Source organism: Pyrgilauda ruficollis, unplaced genomic scaffold (genome assembly GCF_017590135.1).
Source record: "Pyrgilauda ruficollis isolate IOZ18807 unplaced genomic scaffold, ASM1759013v1 scaffold137, whole genome shotgun sequence".
Lineage (NCBI taxonomy): Eukaryota > Metazoa > Chordata > Aves > Passeriformes > Passeridae > Pyrgilauda > Pyrgilauda ruficollis.
This window is the reverse complement of record NW_024512210.1, coordinates 1,016,742-1,033,086: the sequence shown is the minus strand read 5'-3', so window position 1 is coordinate 1,033,086 and position 16,345 is coordinate 1,016,742. Positions and strand designations below refer to the sequence as shown.

Genomic DNA, 16,345 nt, shown 5'->3' with positions numbered 1-16,345 from the left:
TAAGCTACTGTATGAAAAAATGGAAGTTGCTGCATCTGGCTAATCCTGTAGTACCAGCGTGGAGAAGTCTTACTCACATGGACAGCTCTATTAACTTGAGAAGTTCAGTCCCCATGAAGAAAAACTGGTGGGGCTCAGTCTGTAGTTATTTATCGACACTCATTTATGTAGGCATGAACAGCAGACTTCTTATCTATAAACTTGGGTAGGTTTAGGAGATTACTCACAAATGTAGGACAGATCTATCCAGCACACTCAGGTGCATGAAGAGATGTTTACATGTTTCTATTACTTGTGCATGTTAAAGTTAGTGCTATTTTTCACTGATGGTAACCTTCTGGAAAAGTGGCTATTATTATCTGAAATTCAGAGAAAATAGTCTTGATTTGTTTGAATCATTCCACAGAGAATCAGAAGAGAGTGGAGGCTGGAGGCATCTCTGGAGGTTGTCTATCCTGAAGGAGAATCAACTACAGCAGGTTGTTCAGGGCCTCATCCAGTCAGGTTTCAGGAGTGAGGCTGACAAATATGAATGTGATTAGGGACATATGTTATCAATGTACTACAGTGTTATACAATGGGAGCAAGAAGATTAAAGGGAGAAATTCAAAGAGGTAAACAAATGATGTGTGGAGGTGGTAGACCAAAACTGTAGAAATGGCAAATTACCACAGAGTAATGGCTATTTATCATTAATTCCTACAAAGATCACAAGTTGGGATACAACTTTTTTCAGCAGTAGGGTTAGGGTGATGATGAGTATCAATACATTTAGTAGAGAGGAAGTCAAGAGCTGTTTCTCTAAAATCAGCGAAAAAGAACTGGAATGCAAATTGGAGGAGAGGGCACAGTATTACTCGGAGCTTTTACAGCTGTTTAACAGAAAGGTATAACTCTACACTATTCAGGGGTGGCTCCCAAAGACAGAATCCTTTCCAAATACATACCCCACAGCTTAACAACAGGATATTGCCCTAGGGAAAATACTTCCAGGACTGAACTATGTTCATCAGTCATTCTAAGATGCAATTTCTATAATTCATTAAAGAAAAATTGCACTAGGACATTCTGAAAATATTAAATCCATCTCCTCTCATTTCATACTATGTGTGAAACTCCAGGTTCTTTGAAGATGATGAAGGCTTTGTCATACTCTCTGAAAAGGAGGGGCAGATCTTCACCTGCTGCAGTTCTATGTGGACAGAGTGCATTTGAGGGTCAAATAAAGAAGATGATCTTTCTTTTCTGATGCATCTTTCATGCCACAATGAAACACATAACAAATCTTATTTTGGACAAGGAAATTAAAAACGGCTAAAGACATAACAACATGGGGACTGTATTTATACATATATCTAAAACATACGTGTACCTGTATGCATACACATTCAGGTCCCCAAAGCAACTCCTAAGCTATGGAAACACAAGCTTTGAAAAGCATTAAAAGTATTAGAAAAAAAAACAAACAAGTAATCAAAGTATTTTAAGCAAAAGAGTCTAGTGTTTGTAGTTCTGTTATATATTTAATACATGGCTAAGTTTTCATAAATGGCTAAACACTTGAAAATCTGTTATCCTGAAGAACAAATAAAACACATCCCTGGTGCAAAGCAGAAGGCAGGGGAAAAAAGCTGCAAGGTTATGGTGTTTAGGTGTACAGCTGCTTGGGTTATGTTCTGTCATGGCCATGCATCCTGCTAAGAGCAGATTCTGCATGTGTCACTTACTGGCATTTTGCAATGAGGCCTGGGAGGGACTGGGAAAACTGTCTATTGAAAACAGGAGGGAAATTACTTTAATGAGCATAGGTATGATACAGCATGTAACACACCATATAAACCTAACAGTCATGATGAGGCTAAGCCTGGAAACAAAACCCCCACCTCCCTAGAAGAAAGCCCAGCTGGCTGCCAGGGCTGTCATCATGTCCCTCTTTGTGGGGCCATGAGGGCAAAACTCTTCCATGACACTGGCTTTGGTTAAGAGATCTTTTTTCTCTGCACACAAGCAAGGTCACCCACAGCGAACTGTGTAGACTGAAACCAGTTTTGATGTTTCCTTTTGCAAACTAGTTCTAGAGCAGCACGTTTCTGCTACAAACCAGTCACTGGTACCCATTGCACTTACTCCTTTGATGTAAAGTATACGTCCTGGAGGTCCGGGGGGCCCTGGGGGCCCAGGCAAGCCAGGAAGGCCCTGGTAAGAGAAAGTGAGAGAAGGAAGCTATTAGACAAAAAAAAAACCCCAACTGGAAACTGGAACACCTAAAGCACTGCATATTGAGACAAATTAAAGAGTGTATCTCTCATCCAAGGAAAATTAGGTATTCTACACTGATCTAGATCTCTCAAGACTGCTAAGATTCATAAATTTTCAAGTGCCAGTCAGATACGTCATACATGCTAATTAGCAACCCTGAGGAGCCCTGCTAGACTGAGGGCGTGACTGCCTTTTACAAAAAATGTATGTCATCTCTGAGCTGTGTAATTTGAAAACTTGGCACAAGGCACAAGTTTTCAGTCCACATCAATGCAACTTTCTGTATGGTGACATATGTCATCTCATCAATAACTAGAAATCCATTAGATTTTATCTTCCCTGAGCACTCCAGGAAGGGCTACTAGAACATGCAGCCTCCTTTGTTTGCTTGTTTGCTTTAACCTGTCAGCCTGATGTACTTCGTCTAGTTATAATTGCTACAATAGCTTTTGTGTGGTTAAGGCAGACAATCCAGAAGATGAACTTTAATATTTTTTGAAGACATGGAGGAAAGGAAAATCTACTCTTATATTTTTTTCTCAGTGTAATTTTACCTGTCATTTTCTTCCAATTATAATTTGTCTAATTTGTCTGTTTTCACTTTCTCGGAACTATATTTCTATTTATACATTCTTCTAGGGATGTAAGCCACATTCAGTACCTGGTCTTTTTTTACTGTGGAGATACCTAAATACTTACTAATTCTGCAAAGATACTTACCAGTTCTCAGTCTCCCTGCTACTCACATAAAGCAGTATCATCTCACTTATATTTATTGTCTAGATGGACAAGACACTTGTGCCTTGCAGTTTGTGTGCCATATTTTCTTTTGTCTTGAACAAATTAGAACCAGAGGCTTCTTACAAGAGAATCCATTTACAAAAATTGCTCTAATGAAATACAGTGATACTGACTTTATGCTAGCACAGTAACATACTCTTGTAAATTTTTTCAGCATTATCTCTGATGCAGATGAAACAGCATTAGCTGCTGTTGTGGCATGGGTACCAATTTTTCTAGCACAGATTGTCACATGACATCAGAACAACCCCACAAATGACTCTGCTGTTGTGGAGCTCATTGTTTATGCTCAGCAGTGCTAGTTCTTGTGCAGTCCAGTTTCAATGTTTGTCATGAGACAGCTTGTCTGAAATATTTTCATGAGAACACACTTGCAGCAATATTGTATTTGTGGGGTTCCCAGACGAAGGAAGGAAATGATGAATCTGACTCCATGTTCTTAGAAGGCTAATTTATTATTTTATGATACTATATTATATTAAAGAATGCTAATCTAAACTATACTAAACTATACTAAAGAATACAGAAAGCATGCAGACAGAAGGCTAAAAGATACTAATGAAAAACTCGTGACTCTTTCCAGAGCCTCAACACAGCTGGACTCTGATTGGCCAATAAGTCAAAACAATTCACATGAAACCAATGAAACAACCACCTGTTGGATAAACAATCTCCAACCACATTCCAAAGCAGCAAGACACAGGAGAAGCAAATGAGATAATATTGTTTTCCTTGTTCTCTGAAGCTTCTCAGCTTCCCAGGAGAAGAATCCTGGGTGAGGGGATTTTTCCAGAAAATATGACTACCACACAGCAACAGGAGCTTGCTTCATCACTTGTCATTCCACAATTACAGGTTGTAGGTGAGCATGAATATGCTGTCAGCTGTGCAGAGGTCATTGTTTTGGATACATGTACAGGGTAACAGTAGCAGGTAGCAGGTATTAGTGAGTATCTCCTTGTTAGTAAGGTAGATACCACTTCCTTGTGATACGCTCAAGTGCTGTTTGTACCTGGGCTAGAAAGGTCAGAGCCTGTGGGAGTATCTTCATATCAAGAGAGGTCACACCGGTGGCCTGGATGAGGAAGTCCTTGACACATATAAAAAAACCTGGAATTCCAAATCTTTTGCTATTTGAAGCTGCTATGGTAGCAGTGAGTTGCACACACACATAATTGTTACACCTGGGAGCTGACACAAATATGTGTATCTGCAAGAATTGCCCAGACAGACCCAGAAGTTGACTTTTCAATGACTGCTGCTGGAGAGGAAAAGTAGCAGAAACACAATTATTTCTAGAACATTTCAGGTTTTTAGTCCCATCATCATTTGAAAGGGATCAGTATAAATCAGACTTCAGATTTTAACAGATTTTATTTTCAACTAATTGAAATACAAAAAACTTACATTAAATGCTTCACCTCGATCACCTTTCACACCTCTCAATCCATTCAGTCCCGGACGGCCCTGATATAAGTAGAAATAATTTATTATGTGTCAGAAGCAAGCTTTCCTATATTTATCCCACTTGAGAGCATAATACATACTGGGCGTCCTGGGAAGCCAAGATCTCCTTTGGGTCCAGTAGGTCCTATTGGTCCCTGAACAAAGAAAAAAGAAGTGATTATGGCCCATTTTGTCAACCTATGTTTGATTATTTAGACTAAGAAATATAATTTTATATCTACATTAAAAATCAGTTTGTGATTGCCTGTGATTGCACAGAACATTCTCTCTGCTTGCTGTACTGAACGATCTCAGAAGCTGAGCACTGCATGTAACAGCTCTGGTTTGGAAAAGACCACCTATCTGAAATGAAGTCTGAATTCCCAGGCCCTTGTAGAGCGTACAATTCAAAACTGACTCACCATGTACTGAAGAAAAATTAAATGCATCAGTCAGGAAAAGGAAAGAAAGTTAGAGATATATGCTTTGTTAATATTTTTTCCCCCTCTTTTTTATTTCTAATTATTTTTTAATCAGGCTCTGTGAGGAAATATCTGTGGATTGGCCTAAGAATTCATGCAGTGCCAGGCTTCTACTTGCCTCTCACCAGCCTGGGTTTGTGCATTCATGGGGATGACAGCTGAAACAGAATTGTTCCTTCTTTATACAGGTTTGACTGACTCACCAGGCTCCACAAAGTAATACAAGCCACTGCAAAAAGAGGGGACAAGCAGGCTGCCTGGGAAAGGTGGTCCAGGACTATGGATGGCTTATGATGGGGCATTTGCAAGTGTGCAGCTTCTAGGCAGCCTGCAAGTGATCAACAAAAAGCAGCAAATCTGAGGATCTACAAACTTTCAACTGATGTCAGCTTCTTGAAACTCACCAAAACCACAAGGGTCTAGACAACATCTTTACATTTGTGTCAGCTTTTCTGTTTTCATTTCCTTTTTTCAGTCCGCTGAAATCCTGAGATACTCCTTCTTGAATTACTTGTTAAATAATCTGTCTGTAGATCTCACACGGATACCACTTACATGCGACAGTCAGTGTGTTTAACCCTTCACATGATATCTTTTCAGTGAAAAGTGATATGTACATTAATGAAAAATGTATCTGATGAAGAAGATAATTTCTCTTATCATCTAGCTGAAATTTATGGATTAATTGTTGTAATTTTTCTCCTGCTGAAACTGAAGACTTATGAATTTCAGGAATAGACCTGAAATTCATAAGCAGTTACCATATGAACATATTAATTTATAATGCCACCATTGTAATCAGAATTTAAAGCTTACTAATGTCAGCTGAAACTACTTCAGGTGGTAAGACTTTTATTGAACTTCTATTTTATTTCCTGTTTGAAGGCAATTTATGCAGATGTGATCAAAGTTAATGCACGTGCCACAATTGTGTGCCCCAAAATTTCAAAATTCACCTTTCCATGATACCACATCCAATAATGAGGCTTGGGAAGAAAAAAAAGCAAAAACAAAAACCAATCCAAAATGTTAAAAAAAAGCAATCCAAAAGCATTTTCCTATTTCACTCTCTGGTACCAGAGCCTTTAAAGATTATGTAAATCTGAACTTTAATCATCAATGAGGACAATTAGACTTCTTCAAACAGACTTCTTTTTCAGTTTAAATAAAGAGCAGTGTCTGATTCTGTGCTTTAACTGGGATTTCAAACATTAACAATGGGAGAGTTGACTCAGCTGGGGCCACCTTTACTATTTTCTCTAGGTGCCAGCCCAGTCTGTCAGGTGTTAGCAACTCCCTGAGAGAAGCTAGCAGTCCCAGCTAGAAGTGAAAGAAGGAAGCATGGAAGCCACATGAGTTTTGCTGACCACAAAAGTTTCATTTACAACAGCACAGTAGATCTGGACAGGCTGACACTGAGCTTCTTACTAAGTGCTCTCCTTCAGTGATACGCAGCCATTTGCTTCACTGATAGGGAACGGCACAATCCAGCATGTAAAATATTCTCTTTTCTCCAGTGGCAGGAGCTTGTATTCAAGTCTGTTGCTTCTGCTTTTGCTAACAATTGTACTGACCTCCTGACTATCCCCAGTTCTCATCTGCCAAACTACTACTTCTCTGTAGCTCCTTGTGCTCCAAGCTCCTGTGAACCTACCTTCTGTCCAGCTGAAGTCCCAAAAAGGAGCAGAGCAATGACTAGGGATTTGATTTTAAATTCTGGAAATCTGTGTATGGGTCTAAGAGCAGAGAGGTACAATCAGAGTCCCCCACTACCTCAAAGTTGTTCCTGGGCCAGAGACTCACTTGCAGCAAAGCAGAACAGAACCATTGCACTAAAACCTTTAATAAGTTATCTGTTAGAGTCTCTGGTACAGCACTTGAAGTCTGGATATTTTTGCTGCACAGACCTCACACTAATTACAGATGGATTTTTTCTATGGGACAACACCAAATTGCATCATCCCATTAGCAGTGATGATCAAACAGGAGTTCTGCGCTCAGAAGAGAACTGGCTGAGCAAAGCCTTGAGACAAGCTCCATGTGCCAAACTTTCATGAAATGTAACCATTCCCACCAGTGCTGGCAAGAACTTCCTTGTCTGCTTGCTGAACTGTATGAAGCAACTCGTGGCAGTATAAAAGGAGATGTAAAACACAAAGTTTGGGGCTGACAGGAAAAAATCATATAAACAGAGAATAATTTAGGTGGAAAGAGAGGGATCCTCTTGCACAACCCCTTGCTTACAAGACAAACTTATATGTTAGGCTTGTACCTTGTTCCAGAATCCATCATCTCTCTGGGCACCTATTTCTGTGTTTAATCACTTTTAACATGAATTTTTGCCTTTACATCTATACATGTCACAAGCTGGAACCTGTGATCTTTGTTACTTGTATTTTTCCTGTGCACCTCTGAGAAGGACCTGACTTTTTTTTTATCATTCCCTTTCAGGCTGCAGCAGGGAGCACTTAGAGCTCCTCTCAGTCTTTTATCTTCAGAGCTAAACAAGCCCAATTCACTCAGAGTCTTAAATCATGTAAGTTTCTAGCTCTGATGATATTTCACTGTTGGCTTAGACAGTAACAGATACATTTGTTCTACCAGAATTTAAGCTCTGCATCAAGTCAGTAGTTACAGCACCATATATGTAAAAAACACATTCTTTTCTGAAGGACACTGATGGCCCTGAAGCATGAATACTCCTTATCATCCCTACTCAGAAGGAATGAAAAGCTAAACCATACTACCTTTACATCTACTAATATTTGTAAGACCAAAGTAAAATTAAAAAATAAAAAAACATTGATCTTTGGAATCATCTTACCATGGGTCCCACTGGTCCCATCACTCCAGCTTCGCCCTGTTGAGGACCAACACAGAGAGAGCAATGACAAGGAGAATTCCTGCAATGTCTAGCAGAGGTGGCTGGTAACATGGCCACCAAATAATTCCAGAGGAACACAACAGAGTATTAGCTCACCTTCTCCCCTTTTCTTCCTAATAATTCAGTTAAAGATCCATCAGCAGAAATTATAGCTCCTGGTTCTCCCTTTTCACCCTGCAATTATCAGAGTAATTACTGTTTACAAAGCAGTTCCCAGTGAATCAGAAGAAGGCAAGGCAGCATTACTTTTATTTGAAGCATGACAGATTAGTCATGCTGTGATATCAAACATAAAGTGATATCAGTATGAGTTGGGTGAATCTTGATTCTGGGGAAGAAAAGAGATGATCTTTCTAAAAACATAATAAAGTACACTAAAAATATCTCCCTAAGAAGAATAAGTTCTTATTTTTCTAAAAAGCCTTAATTTGCTCTCTATAGAGTAACTATGTGAAACATGCTGTGTTCACAAAAGGTCTCTGCCAAAGGCAAACAGGTTGTTGGTGTCTTCTTGTGTACCATCAACTTAATGGTCAGTAAACCCTGCTGGAAATGCTCCATCTTGATAGACCAGTAAATGTTCAGATTTTACTACCAGGAAAGCATGAATCATTCTCTCTATGTGCCTGGCATGATGCAATCTCATTAACTTTAATGAAGGTCAAGTCCCAGCACTCAAACTGTGACCCTCTGCTTTCCTGTTCCACCACCACGAATTACCACTTCTCAGTGCTAAGTGCATGGTTCTCACTCTGGATCATTCAGCTGTAACTTCCCACTTCCTACCTCACGCAGCTTGTTACAACATCTTTCCCAAGATGTCATGGAAGAAATATGTCTTGAAGCTAGCAATTGCATTGCTGATTAAAATGACAGTCCAGGTTATAGACCTTTCATTGAACTCTAGGTGCTGTAACTCAGTTCTTCTCACAGGTTCTTAAGCTGTTGTGAGTTTTGGAAATCTTCCTGAAGATATGTGGTTTGCTTCACCGACTTTATCTTCCGTGAGAATTCATGGACCTGAGATTGAATTTCATGATCCTTTAAGTAAAGGTGACTCTACATCTTCACTGAGGTACCCAAACATCACCACTCTAGAGCATAGCCTGGTGTTCACAGCTCAGAAACACCATCAGATACATCACTATGTTTTGGTGCGTCAAAATTAAATGCTTTCAAAGCTTTGAGTTCTTGTCAGTGTGGACACCAGAAGTGAAAAAAAAGGCACCAAAAAAAAAAACAAAACCAAAAACAACAACAACAACAACAACAACAAAAACCCAAAAACCTCCACAACCTAAACCAAAAGTCACCCAACTAGTTCTAAGATTGAGCTTGATCATTTAATGCATTTTGTATAAGAACAGGAAATCTTATGATAAGCAGGGACTGGTATTCGTGGCCTGAGAGCTTTCCTTCTGAGCAATGACAATGCTGTTCATCTGCTACCCCATTTAAACCATCATTAACCATTTCCAAGTCTTCCTATTACTTGTGAGAAAGGGAGCTCAGCTACTTAGAATAAGCAGAAAGTGCTTTTGTTTTTCTTTCTTGGTATCCCCAAGATATTAGATGTTCCTCTCCCCTGCTTCCCAAAGGTGGATAAGAAGGGGAAAAAACTGGAACAGCTGCAGTACTTACAGAAGAACAGAGTCAGTCTTTAACACCCTCTCAGCAGTGCTATAAAATATACACTTTTTGTGAAGAAACAAGAGAAAGAATCCTAAGAAGTGAGCACCTCAAGTCTTAAACTTTCTTTGGGAATTGAAAATTTCAATCTTCATTCTGTAGGCAAAGCCCTATCTGGCATAGGAGGAGGAAAAGATCTATTTTTTTTTTTTTTACTTGGGCTTTTGGATAGGATCCCAGGGTGTCAGCACAACAATTATTTGGCAAGAAGAGATCACTTCATGTTTAATGTTTAAAGAGACTTAACCTGATAAGTGCATACTGCACTGATGAATTTCAACACTGGTGCAGGAAGATTAGCTCTTGGTGAGATTATATCAGGGGATGTCATTTAGCATTTTCACATTCCCCCTAGTACATTTTTCACTTATGAACTTATTAAAATCCCAAGTCCTACTAAAATTAGAATCATTAAACTTTTAATGTCACTAAGTACTTGTCATCTAACATTTCTCAGCATATACTTTCCACTATGCATTTTTTCATACCTGTTGTCCTTTAGGTCCTTGTGATCCAGGCAAACCAGTATCACCCTTTGGACCCCGAGGGCCCTAGGCAAAAGCAAGTAATAAACCCATAGTGATATTTATGAACAATATGGAACTAGGCTATTTTACTAAATATAATTTTAAATTACTGGCAAACTTGAACTTAAATCACTCTGGTTACAATTTAAGAATTCTTACAAGACTAAATGGCTCTCTGAATTAAGTTATTCCCTAAACCAGATATTACATAAGGAAAATCTTTTAGAAAGACCAAAATGAAAAATGCCTGATGTTTATCACAGTGTGGATGATACACACATTCACAAAGGGAAATATGCAAACATTAATAAGAGTGGAAATTCAACCTAAAATTCTCTATTTCTTCTGTACTTAATCCTGTCTCTCTCCATGATCATTCAGCCAGACTGATTTTCAACAGAATTTCTGGAGGTATATTTTTAACAATATATTTAAAAAAAAAAAAAAAGTATATGAAATAGAGTTTATCTACTTGAAAACAAGATGATTTCCTTATCTGCTTTCTGGGGAAAGCATTCTCGTCAGATAAAATTGTACTTTACAGTTTTCCAAGAGCATTCAGAAGCATTCTTTTTACCCACCAAGATCTAAACTCAAGTCTACATAATTTCTGCATTTGTCAAGAGATAAATAAATGACATGAGGTGAGATCAAGAATGGTATTTTCATGTCTGTAGAAATTCTATAAAAGACAGAGACCAATACTTTATATCACCTTCTAAATGTTATCAGCTCTTTTTCAAGTTAAATGTATGTCTAAGAAGTTTCCCCCCCCTTTCTTTGCAGTCCATGACATTCAGGACTCAGCAAGCAACCTTCTGTGGAATTTTGGGCAATTTGCCAGCATTTTGTTAACATATTTTGTCAGCTTTCCCAGTTTTCTGCTTAATTGTTCTCAGACAATAGACAAAGGATCCTGAGCCATATGCATGCTCTGAACTGTCGAACAATCATAACGAGGGAAAGTAATTCCATCACATCACACAGAATATGAATACAATAATTAGAACAATATTGTCTGAAGTCATAAGCCAAATAATCACAGAATCACAGAGTATTCTGGGTTGGAAGACCCCTACAAGGATCATCAAAGTCCAACTCTTGGCTCTGCCCAGGACCCCAAGAGTCATACCATGTGCCTGAGAGCATTGTCTAAACACTCCTTGAATTCTGTCAGGCTTGGTGCTGTGACCATTTCCCTGTGGAGCCTGTTCTAGTGCCCAACGAACCTGCGGATGAAGAGCCTTTTCCTAATATCCAACCTAAACCTCCCCTGACATGACTTCATGCCATTCCCTCAGGTCCTGTCACTGGCCACCACAGAGAAGAGAGCAATGTCTGCCCCTCCTTGTCCCCTCACAAGGAAGTTGCTGACTGCAATGAGGTCTCCCCTCCATCTCCTCTTCTCCAAGCTGAACAGACCAAATTACCTCAGCTGCTCATCACATGGTTTCCCTTCAAAGCCCTTCCCCATCTTCACAGGCCTCCTTTGGACACTTTCTAACAGTTTAATGTCTTCTTCATATTGTGCCACTCAAAACCGCCCCCAGGACTTGAGGTGAGGTAGCCCAAATGCAGAGCAGAGTGGGACAATCCCCTCCCTTGCCTGGCTGGTGATGCTGTGCCTGATGCTCCCCAGGACATGGTTGGTGCTTCTGGCTGCCAGGGCACTGCTGACTCAGATTCACCCCGGCACCAACCAGGACCTCCAGGTCTTTTTCCCTGGCACTGTTCTCCAGCATCTCATTCCCTGGTCTGCATGCACAACCAGAATGACCATCCCAGGTGCAGAATCTGCCCCTTTCCCTTGCTGAATGTCATACAGCTGGTGATCCTTCAGCCCTCTGATTTATGTAGGTATCTCTTCAGGCTCTTTCCGCCTTGGAAGGAGTTCATAGCTCCTCCCAATTTTGTATGATTTGCTAACTTGGTATCCCTCCAAGTCCCACATCTACGTCATTGATGAAAATGCTTATACATGTTTGTATGGCAGTCTGAGCGCAATAGGTAGGTAGCACAGCAAAAGGCAACTTTTGATACTATGGTTGTGAAATGTTTATATGGTAGCCCTGGTATGTTATTATAAAAAATCATAAATATTTCCTAAAGGATAAAATAAAAAGGGTACATCTCATAGGGCTTTCCTGTATTCTGTAGTGGTGACAAAAAAGCCTGAGGAATAACACAGTTACATATATATATATGCAGATAACATTTAGAATTCCATTTGTTCCATTTGTTTCTCCTGTATGGCATAGACCTTTCCTTAGGTAGTAATTTTCCATTAATTACACCCAGATTTAAACCACAAAACTGACACTGAGATAAGCCTAGCAGAGTACACTTTGTTTCCGACAGAATAAATTTCTAACTTGGTTGGAAACTTCCTAAGACCTGCAGCATCCTATACAAAAATTTATTAGACTTAATGCAAATTGTGTACAATAAACATTTTAAAAAATATTAAACTATATTTAAAAATACTTAAAAATCCTAGGAAATATGTTTAAATCCCAGGCAATTAATACTTACAGGAAATCCTGGTAGACCTGGCTTGCCATCTGGCCCCTGCAAAATTAAAAAACTCACACCCTTACAGACACAGATTACAGACTTGCAAAACAGAATATGCATTTTTCATGTATTGTGTGATTTGTGAATATCAACTCATCTGCTACTGAATTAAGAACTTCATTCAGTTGACAGTAAAGGTGTGAACCTCCACAACACCCTATGCTTCTAATTTAGCATTTACTTTCAAAAACTGGTGTGGCAGAGATCCAGAAAAGACTGAAAAAGGATGGCATTTTCTACATATGAAAGGCATGCAACCATTATTCAGCCTCCTCTGAATCTTTTCCAGATGCCAATACACAGATCACAGTAGCCCCTCACCTTTCCCATTTTGGACCTGGATGTCTTTGGATAGAAAACAGAGTGTGTAATAGGCGGTGAAAAGAATCACAGATTGGGATTTGTATTGGGCACATTTAAGATTGCCCTGCCCTAGTAACTGCAGAGAGACACTTTAATTCTGGTTCAGATCAGCAGAATGTTTATTTCCCCATCCACTACGAGACTGCACTTGTTTCCCGACTAGGGTTAGAGCTTTGAGACTGCAGTTCAAATCTTTCTCACTGCAACTGCTCTTCAAGCTACAGGATCCACTCCTTTTTTGTGGGAATGTGACTCTAACATCTCTCACAAAATAAAGGTTTGAATTACCTGTGGCAAGTACTGTGGCAGAGCTCACACAAGGGGACCCATACTGTCCTGGCATCCTGGGATTAGAAGAACCAGGTCTTTGGGAAATACATGAAAATACTCTTCCATGAAAACTGTTTTACAATAAGCATGGCTGGATGCAGCCACAATAACATGAAGTTGTCCTATGGTTTAACTAGTGGGAAAGAGCCATGCTAGGCTAGCAGAAAAAGGTTACAAGCTGCTGCTGGAGCTAATGCCCTTCCTCCCAGTTCCATGACAGATTCAGTAAATATTTGTTTTGGGCAGCTGTAATAATAAGATACAAAACTTTTGCAAACTTTATGTAGAGTGAAATTCTGCTATTGGCTATGAACATTCTGACTTTCCTTGCTTCATCAGGGATTTAACGTGGAGGAGATCACTGTACTCACCAACAAGAAAACAGATAAAATGAAATACACAAACTGGAACTCACAAATTAAACTAGCTGTAAAGTAAGGTGCTTAATTTGTGGTGGTTAAGATTTTGCAAATTGCAACATGTTGTACACTTTTGGGAAAGTTTGAATAGAGTCTATGGCTGAAATACATAGATTTCTCTTTGGACCCAGTCCTAGGAACTTGAAATCATTACCAAGAAGCATTCAGGATTTCAAGTATTTGACTGAACTATTTTGCATCTAGAAGAGAACCTCAATTTCACATCTGTTGTTCTCTTATGAAATACCTAGTTTTTCATTCACAGCTATAACTTGTGTGAGACTAAACTCATAGACAGGAGCCTAGCATTTCTAAAGTCTCAAGCAGAACTGAGCAAAATACTTTTTATCCCAATGCTTTGTGACTTGAAAAACACTGTGACTTGAAAAAAAAAGAAGGAAAAAAGATGGAAGAAATGTAAATCTTGGACTCTATTTTTGCAACAGTTCTACATTTCTATAATCCCAAGCATATAGTTCAGAAACAAAGATAAGCCAATTTATTTCATACAAATGTGTAAGAGTAGTTTGTTCACACAGAACTGAGTTCTGCCTGAAAGTACTTCCACAGTTTGGAAAGTACTTCCTCAGTTTGGTGCTGAAGTTAGCAGAAACACAATCTTAATGTATAGGAATCTCATCTCTGATTGATACTCAAAAGAAAATGTTGAAGATAAAGCAAATCTGAAGATTTAATAAAGCAGCATATACTCACTGGAGGCCCAAGCAGTCCTTTAATTTCAGTAAAATTATAAATTCCACCTGTGTCATTGAGAAGTAACTGAAAAAAGGGTTAAGAAACAGGTTATTTCAAATGGTTTACCTAAGGCACACACAAATTTTTAGAAATGTAAAGTTATCTCTTTGTAACTATGAAAAACCCCCCAAAATAAATAAGGTGACAGAAAAGCCTCTCTACTTCTAATTTTCTTTATATATCTGGAATAAAAAAACCTAGAATTTCTTTTACGTTTCTTCTGTAAAGATCTCAGAATGTTTTCAGAAATTGACTCACGTTTTTAATTTGAAAGCTATGACACCAAATTTTACAGCCTGGAGACATTTCTCCTCAGCAAGATAAAGATCAAATGGAGGTTTTATGCTCCAGTGTGTCACTGGCATTCTAAGATGGTGAATCAGTCTGAGCACACTCATCCTCTGCTGCAGAGTTGAAGTTTTAATTATATCCTGGACATGTCTGCATCACACCATGCAGCGCCATGCTGCGATTCCTAAGTCAGCACTGATCACACTGCTGCGTCTGAAACTAGCTTGGAACCCCAAACTGCGATGTGGAGCAGCTCCTGCACTACCCAGCACTGAGTCTCAAGATGCCTGAACAGCACAGTGGAATTGCACTGCTTCCTATCCTGGAACTGGTGAGCTCCCCCTTAGCCCACGCATTTATGCATAATTTGATTGCAGAATCCTGATAACAAAGGCGGACAGGGACTTTTGGAGCTCTGGTCCAACACTCCTCAACACCAGGACAGGGCATGTCTTCAGGTGCCAGGGATTTACTTAGCACATGAATAAACACATTGTCACTGAGGTTTTCTGAGATTTGAATGTCTCTTTTACTGCCTGCAACCATGTGTAGATCAACATGGCCAGACCATCAATATTTTCCAACATTTGACATGAATACAGTATCCAAGAATTGAGTTTGAAACTACCTTGCTTTGAATAGGAGGTTTGACTATATGCCCTCCAGAGATCACTTCCAATACTCTTATGAGTCTCTGAGTACTATTTTTCGAATCCAGATCACATCCTATCCTATCCTATCCTATCCTATCCTATCCTATCCTATTCTATCCTATCCTATCCTAATCATCATCTGAGCATGGCAATGTGTGGTCAGCTTTCTGTACTTTGAGGTCATGTTGAATAATTAATACAGGTAAAGCTTGCTGCTTCTACTGGGTGCTTCTTTCTACTCCCTGTCCTCATGTTCTACAAAAACCACTGGAAAAACTGTCAAGTAAAAATAGAGTTTAGATCCTACAGGCAGTACTCCATCTCCCAGGCTGCATGAACTCTGCTGCACTCTTCAGGGATAGTATGATGCCCTTGGTCCCAACTCTATTTCCAGCTTTACATGGCCCAGAAAAGGAACAGGATCCTATCCTATCCTATCCTATCCTATCCTATCCTATCCTATCCTATCCTATCCTATCCTATCCTATCCTATCCTATCCTATCCTATCCTATCCTATCCTATCCTATCCTATTCTATCCTATCCTATCCTAATCATCATCTGAGCATGGCAATGTGTGGTCAGCTTTCTGTACTTTGAGGTCATGTTGAATAATTAATACAGGTAAAGCTTGCTGCTTCTACTGGGTGCTTCTTTCTACTCCCTGTCCTCATGTTCTACAAAAACCACTGGAAAAACTGTCAAGTAAAAATAGAGTTTAGATCCTACAGGCAGTACTCCATCTCCCAGGCTGCATGAACTCTGCTGCACTCTTCAGGGATAGTATGATGCCCTTGGTCCCAACTCTATTTCCAGCTTTACATGGCCCAGAAAAGGAACAGGACAAAGGCTGCTATTTTAATGACAGTAAT

The 16,345-nt window shown here is 39.4% G+C and overlaps 1 protein-coding gene across 2 annotated transcripts in view; it reads right to left on the bottom strand.

The window, feature by feature from the left end:
• The window catches only part of LOC121349269 (collagen alpha-1(XV) chain-like), a 118,314-nt gene that overhangs the window by 18,512 nt on the left and 83,457 nt on the right, over positions 1-16,345 (bottom strand). For both annotated transcript variants that reach the window (XM_041459519.1, XM_041459520.1), the window contains 9 exons: positions 14,489-14,554; positions 12,621-12,656; positions 10,050-10,112; positions 7,969-8,046; positions 7,813-7,848; positions 4,608-4,661; positions 4,468-4,527; positions 2,128-2,196; positions 1,728-1,769 (listed from right to left, as the gene is read on the bottom strand). In XM_041459519.1, coding sequence (XP_041315453.1) covers positions 1,728-1,769; positions 2,128-2,196; positions 4,468-4,527; positions 4,608-4,661; positions 7,813-7,848; positions 7,969-8,046; positions 10,050-10,112; positions 12,621-12,656; positions 14,489-14,554 — 504 coding nt within the window. The remainder of the gene's footprint in view (positions 1-1,727; positions 1,770-2,127; positions 2,197-4,467; positions 4,528-4,607; positions 4,662-7,812; positions 7,849-7,968; positions 8,047-10,049; positions 10,113-12,620; positions 12,657-14,488; positions 14,555-16,345) is intronic.